The sequence below is a fragment of the Melanotaenia boesemani genome, chromosome 18, assembly GCF_017639745.1.
Source record: "Melanotaenia boesemani isolate fMelBoe1 chromosome 18, fMelBoe1.pri, whole genome shotgun sequence".
In the NCBI taxonomy this organism is placed as follows: domain Eukaryota; kingdom Metazoa; phylum Chordata; class Actinopteri; order Atheriniformes; family Melanotaeniidae; genus Melanotaenia; species Melanotaenia boesemani.
Window position 1 is genome coordinate 1,421,077 of NC_055699.1, and position 16,672 is coordinate 1,437,748.

The window sequence follows — 16,672 nt, forward strand, 5'->3', positions numbered from 1 at the left end:
AAGAGCTTTTTGTTTTGTTTTACAACTTTTCTGTCACTTTGTACAGGAGACGTCAGGTTATAAAATGTTCAGCTGCTCTTGAAACTTTTATAAGTGAATTATTGAGTTGTTTAGTAAAAGTGGTTCTCGCTGCCCCTTTAATTAAGAAAACAGAGCCAGCTTACAGCGATGTGTGCTGTGAGATGCATGTCAAGGTTACACGGTGGGCTATTCTGTCCCCTCTGGCATCCGACACACACTCGTACAACGTAACGGGGTTTTGTCAGCTCTAATAATAGCATGGATCAGGTTCTGGGTGGCCAGTAGACGCACAATCACAGAGCTGCTGGGAGGAGGAGGAAGAGGAGGCACTCCTTTTTTCTGCTGTAGTTTCTACTTTTACTCTACCAGAGTCTATTTGCATGTTTGGATGATCAGTAACTTGGAGGCTTTGCTCATTTGGAACCTTATTGCTATTTAGAAAACTTTTTGGTGTCATTTTCTTAAAATACTGTGTGGTGTTTTTTCTTTTTGATTTTTTTTAGGATCAATTTATACCCTAAAACAAATATTTATATTTACTACTCATGGTGGTTTAGTGCATCACTGGTTCTATCCAGGGATCTTTCAGCATAGCTTTGCTCGGAAACACAAGACAGTTCATGCAGCGCTATCGCCAATATGGCACCTCCTATGCCACCTCCACCGCTCCAGCTCCTGTAGAGGAGATCCACGCAGAGGAGGAAGAGGTGTACATTGAAGAGGAGGTGTGCGATGAAGAGGAGGAACCCCTGATAGAGGAGGAAATGCAGCCTGTGGTGGGGGAGGCAGGTAGGACTGACAGATGAAGGAGGTATGGTTTAGATCAGGTTTGGTTCTTATTTGGTTTGATGTGGCTTATTTAGGAGGCGTTAACGAGAAGGACGTACCACGGATGGAGGAGCTGGTTGTCCAGGAAACCGGTAGGAAAAGCCTGATAGCTCATTCTGGCATGATTTGGCATGATGTGGCCTCGTTTGTGCCCGAAGGTTGGGATTTGAACAGACGCATGTGTTCTGGTCGGCGTTGGTCTTGGCTGATTTGCAGCGTGCAGATAAGAAGACTTCATGCTGCTGGTTTGTACAGCAACAGCTTCCAGTAAAGAAAAAGACCTGCGTAGGGGGAAGGATTTGTGTGTTGCACAGATCCTAGAGTTGTTGTCTCAGTATTCATCAACACTAAACAACAGTCTGCTGGGTTCCTCCAGCACTTAGATTACGAGATGAATAAAATCCTGCAGCTGAAAGATTTCATCATGATTTAGTGGAATATTTGAAACTGACATAAAAAGAAAAGCGAATGAGTGTGTGTAAAAACAAAAAAGAGGTTTAATGAGAAAGTAGACGAAGCAACAACTTCTGTTCAGAGTTACAAAAAACACCTAAGACAAAACTATTGATGTTTATCTGCTTAGGAAGGCGTCCGTGTTGAGTTTAGTCTAATAAAAAGATGAAAAAGGACCAGATAAAAAGGTTGCTGAAAGAATCTGCTACTTGCTGACAAACAGAAATCTATTTTGGGAACTTCTGGGGTTTATTTATTACTCCTGAAAAATAAAAAATAATCCTGAAGCAGCTCTCCTGAAAACGTTGGCGTTATAAAGCCTGTCGAAAGAAAGATGCTGAGGTGGGGAAGCGGAGACCAGCAGAGAGCTGCTCAAATGTGTTTTTGTTTCACCACAAACTCCAGGTCCTTCCTGTGTCAAACATTCAGAGCCGCTATACGAGTTTGTACTAATCAATAATGACTTTGCCACTTTTCAGTAATGGAAAAGATTAAACCTTTATTTCAAATACTAACATTTTGCTGCTATTTAATGTCAGAACTAAGACAGAATCAGAAGCTTCTAATTACTTTGGTTTGTAGTTGCTTACCATTACGAAAGCATCACTTTCAGTAAAAAATACAGAAGAAACAAACAGTTTATATTTTTGCCCTGGAGGTAAAGTTAAAAGTTCGTTCTTATCTTGTAAACTTCGTCCTCTCGATTATGTTTCCTTTGACTTTTGTATTTATGAGCTAAATGTTTTTCAGTCATGTTTTTATGAAACTGGACTTCCAGTCAAACATGTTTGGTCGTTTTATGAAAGCAGACAGAATGAAATTCATGTTGGGAACAACGTTCTTCAGGTTCCTGACTGCTCAGCAGCTCCTGTTAACCTGTGATGATACTGGATAGTATTTTCCCTCCATACACACCTGGACACACACGCTTCTTTTTCCAGTTTGTTTGACATGTTGAACTTCGTGCAGCTCGTCTGTTCTCGGGCTGAATGTACCAGCCTAACGTTCATCTCCCCGAATGTCTGCGTGAAGAATAACGCCGCGATAAAAAGGCCGGGTAGAGGTAGCGAGCTGGTGGCTGTTCTCCGGTTGGCTCTAAACTGTGTGTGTGTGTGTGTTGGTTTGGCTTTACACGTATTCGACCTCCAGACGACGAAAAGGACACAGATGAGGATGCTGGGAACTGGGATCATATGTGGGTGAGATCTGTTATCCCACCAGTTTAGTTTTTCATGGTGCCCGAGCCAAATAAACAGAGTGCTTTTCTACTTTCTACTTAACATTTGTGCTTAAAGATAAACGTTTTCCTGTATGGCCGTTCATCAGTGTTCATCAGTGTTTACAGATAATGGTAAAGAAGCAATCCTTAAAACGGATTAAAACGTGTTGCTGGAAGGGATGCTGGGAAAATCTGGGTGCAGCTCAACATTGCTGGTGGAATTCTGTACAACCTGAAGTTTAATTATTAAATAAATGTGAGAAGTTGAAATTTTTCATCCATCTGCGTCACCGCTTATCATCGGTGGGTTTAGAAGCAGAACCAGTTGAGAAGCATGGTGACGTGGCGCCGTCCGAAGGCTCCATTTTACTACTAAACTTTTCTCATGTCCTGTGTTGGTTGACTTTCCTTCTCTTCCATTAAAGCTGCTTTCAGACACGCAGTCTGTGGTTATCAGTTGTGTAACAGCCATTTCGTTAGTGGAGGATGTGTCTGGCTGCACCGTAGCTGTAACCGCAGCACAGAAGCCTTTTTACAGGTTTATTGCTCTTTAGATGCTCAGAGGGCTTCAGTTCCATGCTGGACCTGGATGTTGGTGATTCTATTTTGAGCTTTAGGGCCATTAAGTAGACCAAACCGCTGTTGTCACCTCCAGCCATTTTAGTCCTGGAGCAGCTGCTGTCTTTCTCTGTCAGGGTCATATTGATTGGATGTCTCTCGCTCTATTCCTAGGTCAGCCTGCCCTGCAGCCTTGATGTTCTCTCTCCTTTTCCTGGATGTTTTAAAGCTGTATGAACCTTTCCTGTTCTTGTTCTTTTTCTCACTTTGATGCTTCCTGCTTTTCTCTGGTCTTCTTTGGCATGTTAAAGTTCACATGAAGGTTCGAATTGTGTTAATGTCAGGACAAAAAAAAAAAAAAATCAAACCCTATCAGGTCCTCAAATGACTTAAATCCAACTCCTGATGAGCAACAGCAACATATATTAGACCATATCATTAAATATTTCACCAAAACACAACCAAAAAACAGAGAATGTGGAAAAACAAATCCACCCGCAGTGCTTATTAAAATGATAAAAATCCGCCTGGTGCTGCTGATTTAAGACAAGTGATCACCAACTAGTGTGTGTACCTTCAGCCTGTAGCTTGTACGAGTGTATGTAGACTAAGAATTGCTCTGTGAGTGTGTGTAGTGAATGTGCTTGTAGATAAAAGCTCTTGCGTAAGTCAACAAGACTAAATGCAGGAAGTTTAGCATTTAATTTTCTTTGTCAGACTCTGCCAGCTTCAGTTAGCATGTTTAGAGCTTAAACTAACTCTAAAACACACGTGCTTTGCAGCCACTGAGGGGACCATGAACTCCTCTAGATACCCATGTTTCTAGAGTAAAAGCAGAAGATTTTTGGCAATTTAGTTTATCTGTTGTGTGTTCACACAATTTCCATCAGTCTAAGAAAGCATATGAGACGATGAGGATGTCCTACAGAAAGAAAGATTATTCACAAGACGAAAACAGTTGCCTGTTTTCTCAGGAGTGGCTGTTCCTGCTATTTCAGTCCAAGGTCAGACCAACTAGTCAGAGAAACTGCAGAAATATCCAAGAGCTACATCTCAGACTCTGAAGGCCTCAGTTAGCATTCAGATGTTAAACTTCATGACTTTACAATTAGAAAAAGACTGAACCAGTATAGTTTGGAAAGGTTGCAGGAGAAAGCCTCTTCTCTCTAAAAAGAACTTGGCAGCACAGCTTTGGTTTGCAAAGCTGCATCTGAACAAACCACGAGACTTCTGGAACAAAGTCCTTTGGACAGACCAGACCAAAGTCAGAATGGACAGCAGCATGTTTGGAGAAAGCTAAACAGCATATCAGCACACGACGCCCCATAGCAACTGTCAAGCACGGTGGTGGAGGGCTGATAATTTAGGTTGCTGTGCAGCGACAGGACTTGGACATCTTGCAGCCATTGAGTGGACCATGAACTCCTCTGTATACCAAAATATTCTGGATTGATATGTGAGCCCATCTGTCTGACAGCGAAAACTTGGCTGAAACGGATTCATGCTGCAGGACAATGATTCCAGACACAGCAGCAGATCTACAGCCGCATGTCTGCAAGAGAAAAGATTCAAGATTGAAATTAGGTGGTGGGACCTTGACCCTTTAATGGTCTCACTAAGAAAAAGCTATTGAAAAATGTTCTTTGCATTTCCTTTAGACAATGATAAGAATCAGTATTTTTAACAACTGGTTGAGACAGCGGTTAAAAATAAAGTAACAATAGTTAAACTGTCCAAATTTTAAAGAGTAATAGGATAAAAAAACTTGCTTTTAGCATTACATACACAAACCAAGTGGTGAAAATGGCTCGGGTAGGTTTATTTCAACAAATATTACAGATATTTGTTCTACCAAATGATTTTGACAGAGGTTGTTACAGCTGGTCTTTAACAGTTCAGGCTTAAATTTAAACACCTGGAGCTGCGTCGTGATATAAAGACCACGTTCATTCGTTTCAGTTTACAGCCAGCAAACTTTCTGATGTGTTGATGTAAACAGAAAACGAGAGGTTTAACTTGTTTCTCATGTCTGCAGAGGGGAAGACGCCGCCTGTGGAGAGCAAAAATGGAAAGAAGACAGAGGGAGGAGGAGGAGGAGGTGCTGCAGGAGGTTCAAAGTACACCATGTTCACCTGGTTTGTGGTGCTGGCTCTGATGGGAGTCTGGAGCTCTGTGGCGGTCGTCTACTTCGACATCGTGGATTATGACAGTGTTATTGGTAAGTGAGAAGATGAGTTTGTCAGGCAGGAATCCATCCATCCATTTTCTATATCTAGAATGGATGGGCGGAGCCTAAGGTAACATCTGCAGCTGAATGATGGATACAGATGCTGCTGGAGCTGAAGTGAAGAGAGGTTGACATGAAGAGACGGAGTGTCACGTTTCAGGATGTTTATCTGCCGCAGTGACACTAATAACATTTTGGTGTCACATTTGCTGGCCTAGTTTCAGGTAATAACTCGATGAAATTCTCACACACTCACTCTGAAACCAAATGTTTGGTTTTCAAACAGGAACCTGCCCACGTTTTTCTGTGGTCGGTGGAGTCAGACAGGCTTTAACAGTGACTTCCTCTCAGACAGATGGGCTTGTCATGTGATCGCGACGTCACAGGACTTTAACGTTCATCTAAAGACTTTCGACCTAAACTTGCCTGCGTCAGAAAAAAACTGAGAACCACTGAAGCTAAAAAGAGGGCTGCACGGTGGTGTGGTGGTTAGCACTGCAGCCTCACAGCACTGCTTCGAGCCTCGGCTGGGGAGGCTTCAAACAGGGCCTTTCGGTGTGGAGTTTGCATGTTCTCCCATGTATAGGTTCTCATTGGGTTCTCCGGCTTCCTCCCACTGTCCAAAGACATGCGTGTTAGTTTAATTCATCTGTCTGAATTCCCTCTAGGAGTGAGTGTGAGTGGTTGTTTGTGTCTTCTGTGTTGTCTCTGCGATGGACTGGACACCTGTCCAGGTGTACCCTGCCTCTTGTCTCTTGCTGGGAAAGGCTACACCTGTAGAAAATGAATGGATGAATGAAAAGATTCACCTGCTGACTATTTAGCAGCTTATTAACTTTCACATTTGCAGCTAACATGACTGGAGACTCTGCCATGTTCAACAAAGACTGGCCCTGAGTCCCGGTTCAGGGTCTACACACTTCGAAGTGCAGATTCGTCGGCTGCATGCGTCATCGTGGTTCACCAATTTGAAAGAAGCCTCCAAATCCACCCTACAAACCTGCACTTCATTTGTAACTAAAGCTGCTGGTGATGCATCCTTCGCAGCCTTTTCTCCCAGAATTCATTGCGCACAAGATGGTGGCGAATGAGCAACAAAGCTCTGAAGAGTGTGTTTTTTTTTTTTACCACACTTTAGTAGAAATGTGACAAAACCAAGTTCATTAAAAACATCTTTGTAAAGTGTCCTATGATATGCAAACTTCGTCATTTCCGAGGTTTAAGTGATTCAGCATCCTACGTTGCTGCTGTGGTAAATACTCGTCGGCTTGGTAGGCTGTCATTTCACCAACGGTAAGCGGACTTTCGAAGTGTCCACACTACGTAGGACTACAGAGCCTACGAAGTCTGCTCACTTTGAAGTGTACAGAACCTGAATTGGGACACAGCTTGGATGTTTAGAAAACAGGAAGTGACATCACAATGCATGTAAAAACTCAAACCCAGTAACAGATGGTAAATGTAGACACAGAATATCAGGTAGCCAACAAGGTGCAGCCTTGTCACAGGACGAATATAGAAGAGACTGAACTCTCTGGACAAATTAAGCCACATCAGCCATTTTCCTTATGATGTTGGACATCGAGCAGCAAATATTCCTGGGCTGTCCTCTGTCCTTCAGCGCAAGTCTCTCAGGTGTCCACACTGCCCCGGACACCTCACCAGATTTCTCGTCTTGCTTTGAAACTGTCTCTGCTTAAATGTGCTCAGCCTGTGGACACATTAGTTATGCTAATTTGGACCTCATGGTGAGCAGGGATTAGCAAGTCTGGACCTCTTGGGCCAGTGTCCTGCACCTGACTCAAACGAATGAATTATTAAGAGGCTTGTGTAGCTCTTGGCAAACAAGCTGTTGGAAAACCATTTCATTTGAATCACGTGTGTTACAGCAGGGAAACATCTAAAACCTGTAGGACACTGGCCCAAGAGGTCCAGACTTGCTGATACCTGCCCGACAGTTACCTTGTCCATGGTTGTGATTGTCCAGAAGAAAAGATGAGCTTCTATGTCTTTTTCTCAACCTCTTTTTGACCACTCTCTGCAGGCTTGCAGACACAGTGAAAGCGTTACCTCGCAGGCTGGGAATTTACAGCAATGATACAAGCACACAAAGTTAAATTTGTCACAACTACAGGCTGCACACTTCATCCGAATGGAAGTGAACAAATGTCACTTGTACAACCGTCCTCTCATAAAGAATGGTTCTGTATTTAAATTGGTTAAGGAGAGAATAAATTAACAATCAAAGCTTCTTTTCTTTAATAGACAACAAGCTCCAAACTCCAGAGATGAACTGGTACACCACAGAAAACTTAGCAAGGAACCACTTTAGCATTGGATCTGTAGTCGTGTGGTTAGCAGCAGCATTTTGTTGTTCTGTAATAATTAAAATGTTCATCCTGCAGAGCTTTAACCTCTCTTGGCCTGTCTGTCTTCACCCCTCCTTCTCTTCCTGTTCTTCTGCATGCAGCCAGAGCTAAGGAGTTTCGTATGAACTTTTCTGAAGTTCTACAAGGTACGGTCAAGATTTAAACTCACACTGATGTAACTCCATCATATCATCCTGTTTTCCATCAGGCACGTGTGAATTGTGATGACGGTGAAATCCAGACAAAAGTAGAGAAAGTGTGAAGCGCTGCTCTGATATTTTAGTGGCATCAGTTGGACTTCACAGAGACGCTGTGATCGTTCTGATGAGTAAATGTGACGTGAAAACCGTGCTGTATGTGGTCAGAGCTGCAGCTTTCTGCTTCATATACACACCGCTCATAGGTTTGGAGAAAATATTCCCAAATTTATGACCGGTACTGTACTTCAACAAAACTTTACTAGTATACGTGCAACGGTACAACAAAGTACAGAAAGTCGGCTTTATTTAGTGTTTGCTTTGAGAAAGCAGCTTTTATTCACTGATGATATTAAACTGGAATTTTAAGGCTGCGTCTGACCACAGGACTGTTGTAACAGGATCAGCGCTGCAGACGTTAAAAAGGGAAGCCAGAGTAAAACAGATAAATGCTCAAGTCATTGTGGTTTCTTTTTTTTTTTCAGAGAAATAGGAAGGAAATGCTCAATATGAGGGTGATTTATTACATTTACCCCGTCCAGCTACTAATATCAATGATACAGCTTTCTGTATTTTAAATTTTTTTAGTTCCTGCAAAGCAGTGTAAAACTGTGCTATGAACAGAGATGTTTAACATGAATAAAAATCTAAATGTGATTTAAGCGTTTGTGTAGCGGCCGTCCGACCTGACGTTCGACTGAAGCTGGAGGGTTTGGTTGTTACCTGTGCCCTCTGCCTTATACTCTGCCGGTCATGATAGCCGTCACCACATCCTTCCTCTTCGTACAGCTACGATCTTCAGTCTTCTGTCCTCCTGCATGTTTGACTTGTGCATGCTGCGTTGGGTATAAATAGTGTGTATCAGTGTGTTGTGGAGTTTTAACAGGAAGTATTTCACTATGCATGTACAAGCTTTACTTTTTGTGTAGATGGAACCTATTTCGCTTGTTTTACAGTTTTTTTTTTTTGAGGATTTTAAAAGAAAAGAGTATGTTTAGAGGTTAAGATTTTATTTAAGGGTTTTTGCTGTTATTTGCTATTTTAATTTATAAACTTTATGGCTTTATGACTGTAAACTTTGAGACATGTCCCTAGTTTCCACAGTTCCCAGTCAGATCCAGCATCCACTCTTGAGTTCAGGTTTCAGAAATCCAAGATGTTCAGCGGCCACATTGTTGAAGCTGAGGCTTCAAAACAAACAACAGTCCATTAACAGAGCATTTAAAGTGTTTTAGTCTGCAGATGCGGCTTTTCCCAAAATATATCCTTCTAATGTATCTGACAGCATCCACCGAGGCTGCATAGCTTTGCTTTTAAGGCCATGTCCACACAGAGACATGTTTAAGTTTCTCATCGTTTAGACATTTTGTCCAAGTGAAATCAGTATTTTAGGAGCCCAAGAACATTAAACTGGGTCCCAGGGTAAATAAATCTGAAAACAGGACCATTTTGTTTCTGTTTATGAGCCAAACACTTCTTTCCTGAACCAGTGACAATCTGCAAGCACAAACCCTGCTGACATGAATCTCTGCACATGCTCCATGTCCTCTGTGTTCGTCTCTGTGACGGTGTTGCAGCACCATGTACAGGCCCTGCACATGCACTACAGCGTTTTCAGCGGACCTGCGTGGACACACACATTTCTTGGTGTTATTCCATCTTTACAGAAAACTTTTTAAAAATGAAATCTGTTTTGTGTTTATGTGGAAGTAGCTTAAATCTCAGCATCCTGCTAGTGGTGGCGTTGTTGGGATACAGACCTGCTGCAGCCTGTTGGTGAACTCGGCGTTAAGTTGTAGCGTTAAACATCTGCACTGAACAAAATCAACAAATCTTTTATAATAATAACATTTACGGTGTAAAATCCAAAGTTCTTCCAAACATCTTTTCACAGATTCTTTGATGCCATGGTTTTACTCTTGGGTAGACTATGGTAGCTAGCCTGTTTGTTTTTTCTTACATAGATGCATAGAGATAATATGCTGCTTCTGACACATTATTCATCATCATCTAAACTCATGTCGGATGCTCTGTCTTAATTTACACAAAATTTAGAGCCCAGTTGAGGCAGACTTTTGCAATTACTAAAGTTATGATAGTCTGGAGGGTTGCACCAAAAGAAAACAACCTGCAAATAAAGATGATGGACTTTATTTCTTTGTAAAGTAGAAAAACCTTGAATTATAAAGTTTCTTGTAAAATTAGCCTTCCTCTTCTCTTCTTCCTCTTTCAGGCAAGCTGACAGCCTACGACACAGATGGCGACGGAGATTTTGATGTGGAAGATGCTAAAGTTCTGCTCGGCAAGTTGATTTTCTGCCTGTTTTCACTCTAAAAGTCCAGACTGATGTGGTTTACAGTTTAAACATAGAGCCTCATTCTGACCCGATCACACAAGATGCTTCCAACCGGAGCTCAGTTCAGCTTTTCACTCATGTTTGGTGTCAGACGTGCACAGCTCAAAGATAGACTTGTTATTTCAGGTAAATACACATTAAATACATTTAATTATCTTTTACTTGAGGTTTACTTCCACGCTTTACCATTTCATGTCTAACATGTGCTTTAACATGTAAACAGTGATTTTTCCAGCTGCTTTCACCCACCAGCACTTTGTTTTACACATTTATTCTTCCTGCAAACCAGTTTCTTTAAAACCAGCATTTAACAGGAGGATGTTTCTGAACTCTCAATCACATTTTCACATACTAACCGGTTTATGAACGATGATGACTGGACATGGAAATCTCACGATGATCGGCCGTTTGCCATCCGAGGTCGAGAAGAGACAAAATCGGGACAAAAACAGCCCGATAACCGTTATATGTACCAGGCTTGAACCATGCCAGAGTTTACAGTGATCGCTTTGATCGCTTTCCGTTGGTTCTGTTCCTGATACGTTAAATTAAAGCTCACAGGGCAATAAAAGCTTTAGCTGCTTATTTTGTTTTACTCATCAAGATCTTGCTAAAACGCGAGTTTAGCTAATTTTAGTCCACGTCTTTGCTTCAGTTACCAGGATGTTCTAGCAGTCCTCACGATGAGGCTGACACAGACTGGGCTCCTACCGAGAATCTACACCATGATATCAGTGGCCCAGCTACTTGTTTTTTTATTTTATGTATAAAAACACTTCGCAATAACAACATAAAACATCAAGAATCTTACAGAAGCAGAAACTATGCAGGATTTGTCACAAAGGGTCTCGATTCCACCTGCGTTCATCCATCACACATCTGCTCATCTCTTTCATGTGTAGAAGCTCATCTGAAGCTCCAGACGGTTATCTGGCATCACGTAGCTCAACTTTTTAGGACGTACAGTATGTGAACTCTAAACTTTGAAAACAGTTGGCCAACATTTTGTTTTGTTTGACCACTGTTCACCCATCCGTGTTTCCCTACCTTTGAATGATATGAATATACCATTTAAACTCTCCCGGGGAGGTAAGGATAGAAACACTCGTGCACCACCATGAGGAACAGCCGAAGTATTTTTCCTGCTTCGGGAACTCGCACAGCTAAACAAGCTGAGTCTACCATCACCGTAAGACTTTATGAGCCGTGTATGAGCCAGTATATTCATCCCAATAAATCCATTATTCTTTGTGGATTTTTTTAACGTCAACATTTTATCTGAGATCAGAACTTGTAAGAATATTCAGAGAATATCATTTATGGAAAATTTGTCCGTGATGACGATTGGAAATGTAACATGACTTCAGAGCTGAGTGTGTCTGTCACATGATTAAGTTATTTAATAAAGAATAAGCTGTGGCACTTATGCCCAAGTTGATATTGTTTGATGAAATCGTGATCTTGTATTTAAACAAAATTACTTACAAAAAAACAAAAAAAATATATACACTGCCGTTCAAAAGTTTGGGGTCACTTTGCCATGGGATTCAATAGGGAAGTGACCCCAAACTTTTGAACGGTAGTGTATATGTATGACTCCAGCAGTCTGACTATCACTTAATGATGACGTCCATCTTGTTTGAATTCTTGTGGTGTTCTTACTCTCAGATGTAAGTCACTTTGGATAAAAGTGTCTGGTAAATGACTGTAGAATAGAATAGAATAGAGAATAATCACTATCACATGTAACGGGGAGGCTCCCTGTTAGAGCTCCAGAGTTCATGATTCAGCAGAGCTGATTTTAAGTTGACTGAGATTTACTACTTTTTATTAAGCGTGTGTGTAAGTTACACGTATGAAACTAAAGGGTCAGAACAGACTAATTATTAAAAGTCCCAGATGAGCCCGATATGTTCATAAAGTAAGTTAAGAAAAAAATAAATATGGGATCGTGAAGGTGAAGTCATGCTGTAAACATAGAAGTCATGGAGATGGGAAATCTTTTTATGTGGTCTATGAGTGTAAAATCTAAATGATTTGACCCCCCAGACAGGCTCAGGGGTTAACTTGGTGGTTGGTCTGGTTAGACTCATAACCTTCTCTGGCCCAGCCAAGAGCTGGTTCTGCTGTTGCACCAGTATCAGCGTAGTGGTGGCCAAACCAGAAAGACCAGGTTTTAAGTTTGCTCTGAGGGAAAACTGGAAGCATATGAGGCTCTTATCAGGACTTATCTGGTGTTCACGGTGCTCTGCCACTACTGTTCACTACAAGTCATGATTTTGGGAAGACGTTCCCATTAAATCCAGTGGGAAAGTGTCCCAAAACTTCTGACCAGTACTGGATGTCTGCAGGAGAGAAAACTGACTGAGTCCTGTTGATTTAACAGATTATCAAGTCACTTCCGGTCATATTTGAAGTCTGAGAAGTAATGTTCAATGTTCTTCTGGAAAGTTTGACTAATTTTCACTTTTGGCTAAAACTTTATTCCTCAACCTACGAAAAAAATGAGCATGAAAACAAACCTTTTTGAGAGCAAATGACTGCTGTAATATTTATTTCAGCATATTTTCTGAACACACACACACAGTTTCTCGTCGTAATGTTTTAAAGATGTGGCTGACGGTGATTGTGCTTCCATATCAGGAGAAAACACTGACTGTCCATTTCAGCCTTTTTATAAGTTTCGCTCTGCACATAGTTGATATTTTGCTAACTTTTTACCTTTTAAGCTGTTAATGGCTTTTAATTTGATTCCTTTAACCACTGTTACCATCCTGTTAATGGGAAATCGGATCGTATGGGTGGTGTGTGTTGTGTTAGCAGGGAAGATGTTGACCATCATTGTAGCAGATTGTCAGAAATCAGCTGACGAGACTGAGACAGAGAAAATGTTGATTTAATGTCTGTGGCTCAGTTTTAACTCGATCTCTTTCTCCTGTCGTGTATCATCATCCTTTATTTTTACCCTGGTTTGTTGTTGGTCTCCTTCGCTCCATCCTGCCTGCTTTTCTTCCTTCCATTCCTCCATCCATCCTCCTCATTCCCAGCTTTGGTTTAATTTACTTTACCATCCTCCTCTCCTTCACGTTTCACCTCCTCTCCTCCTCCCTTCCTTTTTTTCTTCCTCTCTCTTTCGTCAGGCCTGACCAAAGATGGCGGTGGTAGTTCGAATGCCGAGTCGCTTGAGGAGGTTCTTAATATTTTAGCTGAGGAGGGCTCTGATTGGATCTATGGCTTCTTCACCTTCCTTTATGAAGTAGTGTCCTCACCTGTAGAGCGGGGCGAGGATGAGGAGGAGGGGAAGGAGGCAGCAGCTGAGAAGACCTCCTCGGAAGACGTGGAGGTTAAAGGGGTCATACTGGACCTCCAGAACCAGTAGGAGGACAGGAAGCAGAGCTGCAGCCTGTAACGAGGCTGCCTGGTCCGACCGGTGAGGACCAGACTGGGTGCAGTGTAGCCCGGTCCAGCTGGAGGAAGATGGCAGTGTGAGGTTCTCTTCTCCGGTTTCTACTGCAGGGGCCAGTTCATGAAATATCACAAATACTGTATTTACATTTATGTTTGCACATATTTTCTGCACACACCTATTTAAACGTTTTATCGGGCAGTCCTGCTGTAAACTGAGACAGTTTTATCAACCATGGATTCATCTACATACTATTTATCAGGTAAACGAAGCAGATCCAGCTTCGTGTCCTGACTCGTGTGGAGATCTTCAGAAACCTGTCGTAGGGCTGTTAAAGGCTTATTAAAAGTCAGAGATCATGTTGTCAACGTCGTCAGGACAACTTAGAAAATTCTGGAATTTACTTCAACAAATTTACTTTCTTCAATACTAATGAAAGCAAAATGTTTTCATTCTGCAGCACTTCAGGTTTGAGCTCCTGTATTTATAAGAGCCGCCTCCTTAACACCTGACCCAAGAAATGATGGACAGAAAATGGGACTTTTTCAAGAAAGTCTTTATTTGACGCTTTGACAAAATGTCAAAAGAAAAATAAACACAAAATAATTTGCATGTATGTACAGTTTTAGTAACGTGTGACAGAATGATTTTAGTCCAAAAGGTATCCAGCGGTGGGCAGAAAACAGCTGTGAGATAACAAGGTAGTTTTTACCAAATGGTGATGAAATATGTCTCAGAAATGGTACGTATTAAATATGGTTCATTAAGCATTGAGGGTCTGTTTAGATTGGTAGGACGGAAGAACAAAAGGCTCCCATTTCTAGAAAATGAAATGCAATAAAAACTTGAACTGGACTGAAAGGAACTTTTCTAGAAATGAAGTTTGTAGTACAGCTTTTCAGCTTTGGGATGAGGGTGTGTTTAACAGTGAAAATCATTACATAAAAGAAGAAAAAGCCTGGACAACAAAGCTGGTTTGTTTTTATTTATTTTTTTAATTTCCTTTTTAAATAGCAAAACTCTGAGAGCTGTTGCACGACGACGCTGTCAGTAACTACACCTGCACCACCTGTAGTAACGCCGTTGTCCAGGAAGCGTGCGCAGTAGTTGTTTGTTTCGGCTCCTGTGGGCGATGCGTTTAGGTCCAGACAAACCAGCACCGACTTTAAGGAGAGGGGTTTGAGATCAGCTGAGGCTTCAGCACGTCGACTGATTCAGTTTTTGTTTCTTTGGGATTGTACAGCTGTGTAAAAGTGTAACTGCCGTATGAAATCTCTGCTGTCACTGTGGTCAAAAGAAGAAATCATCAGTCTGTGAGGCCACGCTCAGTCTGTTCAGGTTTTCTATGACGAACTCATAGATGCCTGATATGTGAATTCATGATGTATTATTTGTTGTAACAATAAAAATCGATATATTTAAGGATACGTGTTCACTTGGCTTAAAAATCAACTAAAATATTTAAATGCACGGACTAAATCAAGTGTGATTTCTACCTTATACACTGATTAAAATGCTAAAACCCACCAAAATAAAATAAACCGATTTGTTCCTGCTGTTTGATGGCAGTGTGTCTGCACGTGTGTGTTTTTCAGCTCTAATATGATGAAAACATTACAGCACTTTAACTTTCCTGCTTAAAGTTTTTAAATAACTCATTTGGTCACTTTTTAAATCCATTTTCTAGGGTTTACCAGAAGTGTTGCATTTTAATGCAGATTATTTACCGTTCCTGGTAGTTTTTATTAACTTCCTTCCCTGTCTGCTGGCTCAGATGAGAAGAAGTTAAAAGGCCATGCTCTCCGAAGAGACAGGCTGGGAAAAGGTACCGTCCGCCATGTTTGTTTGCACCTTTAAATCCAGTCAATCTTTCACACTCAGCTGACCTGACAGGTTTGTGTGCTTCTGAACTTTGTAGAGAACAAGAAAGACGTGAAGAAGAGAGGTAGAAGTAAAGGTACTGTCCATGTGTTTGTCATCCTGCATGACGTAATGTGACACTGAGTGGCGGGATGAGCAGAGAAAGGCATTAAACTGTCAGGGTTGTGGGTTTATCACCCTCTTAAACCTAAAAAGCATCCTTAACAACATAAGTCATGGATAAAATGGTAAAAATGCAGCTTGTGTAGAACTGTGGACTTTGTGCACAGTTTACTTGCAGCGATGATTTAAGAATCATCAAAATGATTCTTAAAATCATTGTGCTACATGTGGAGTTATGCCTCAAAATATTAGAAAACATTCAGTGTGTAAACACAGCTGCTCAGTCTGAGCTGTATAAGTTGTATAAATCTACAGTGTGAACTACCTGGCTTACAGTTTCAGTAGGAGGATGTTAGTTGCAACGTGCTTTGAATAAAAACAAAGTTTTATGTGTTTAAGATATTTGGCAAGTGCAGTAATAATGAGATGAGATGACCTTTTGCTTTGAGTGTGTTGTGCGCCTGGTGTGTTGATGTGATTTGACTTATCGACATGCAGACCTTAGTGTCCAATACTCTGATGTGTGTCATCCTAGAAGAGAAGATGGTAGAGGACACTGATGAAGACGTTAAACTTTCGAAAGGTAGCGTCTTCCTATCCGTCTGTGTGGGTTGTATGAACATGACAAATCAGTTAACTTCCGCAGCAACATATCATCGTGTGAACAAACGTTGTTTCTGCCCTCTGCATCAGAAGAAGCTGGAGATAAAGCAAACACAACAACAGGTAGTAAAACCTGCCTGATGCATGTCCACAGAACCCACCGATTCTTTCAGGTTGCTTTGCAGAAGCAGGTCAATGGATTGAAAAGCTTAAGACTTGTCTTAAAAATGTGATTCTGATTAACACACTAACTAGTCTCGTCGTGCTTTGAAAAAAGAGAAAAAAGAAATGAACTGATCAAAGAAATTGATCATGTCTAAGATAATTGAATTTGTTAATAAATAAGAGTTTAACACTATAAAACGGTAAAAGGTAAATGCACACTTTTTCTATTCTAAGGTTTTAACTAATTTTAACACAAGATATTACTGTGTTAATAGTTAACCAAACAA

At 41.2% G+C, this 16,672-nt stretch overlaps 1 protein-coding gene across 5 annotated transcripts in view; it reads left to right on the forward strand.

The window, feature by feature from the left end:
* Nucleotides 1-281: 281 nt before the first annotated feature.
* The window catches only part of unm_hu7910 (un-named hu7910), a 38,207-nt gene continuing 21,816 nt past the window's right edge, over nt 282-16,672 (forward strand). Inside the window, exons 1-9 of one of the 5 annotated variants that reach the window (XM_041968852.1) lie at nt 282-810; nt 885-941; nt 5,115-5,297; nt 7,777-7,821; nt 10,106-10,174; nt 15,409-15,459; nt 15,553-15,591; nt 16,153-16,200; nt 16,311-16,343. In XM_041968852.1, the coding sequence (XP_041824786.1) occupies nt 642-810; nt 885-941; nt 5,115-5,297; nt 7,777-7,821; nt 10,106-10,174; nt 15,409-15,459; nt 15,553-15,591; nt 16,153-16,200; nt 16,311-16,343 (694 nt within the window). In that variant the 5' untranslated portion in view covers nt 282-641. The remainder of the gene's footprint in view (nt 811-884; nt 942-5,114; nt 5,298-7,776; nt 7,822-10,105; nt 10,175-15,408; nt 15,460-15,552; nt 15,592-16,152; nt 16,201-16,310; nt 16,344-16,672) is intronic. The other 4 variants (XM_041968853.1, XM_041968851.1, XM_041968854.1 and 1 more) reach the window with 4 other exon arrangements.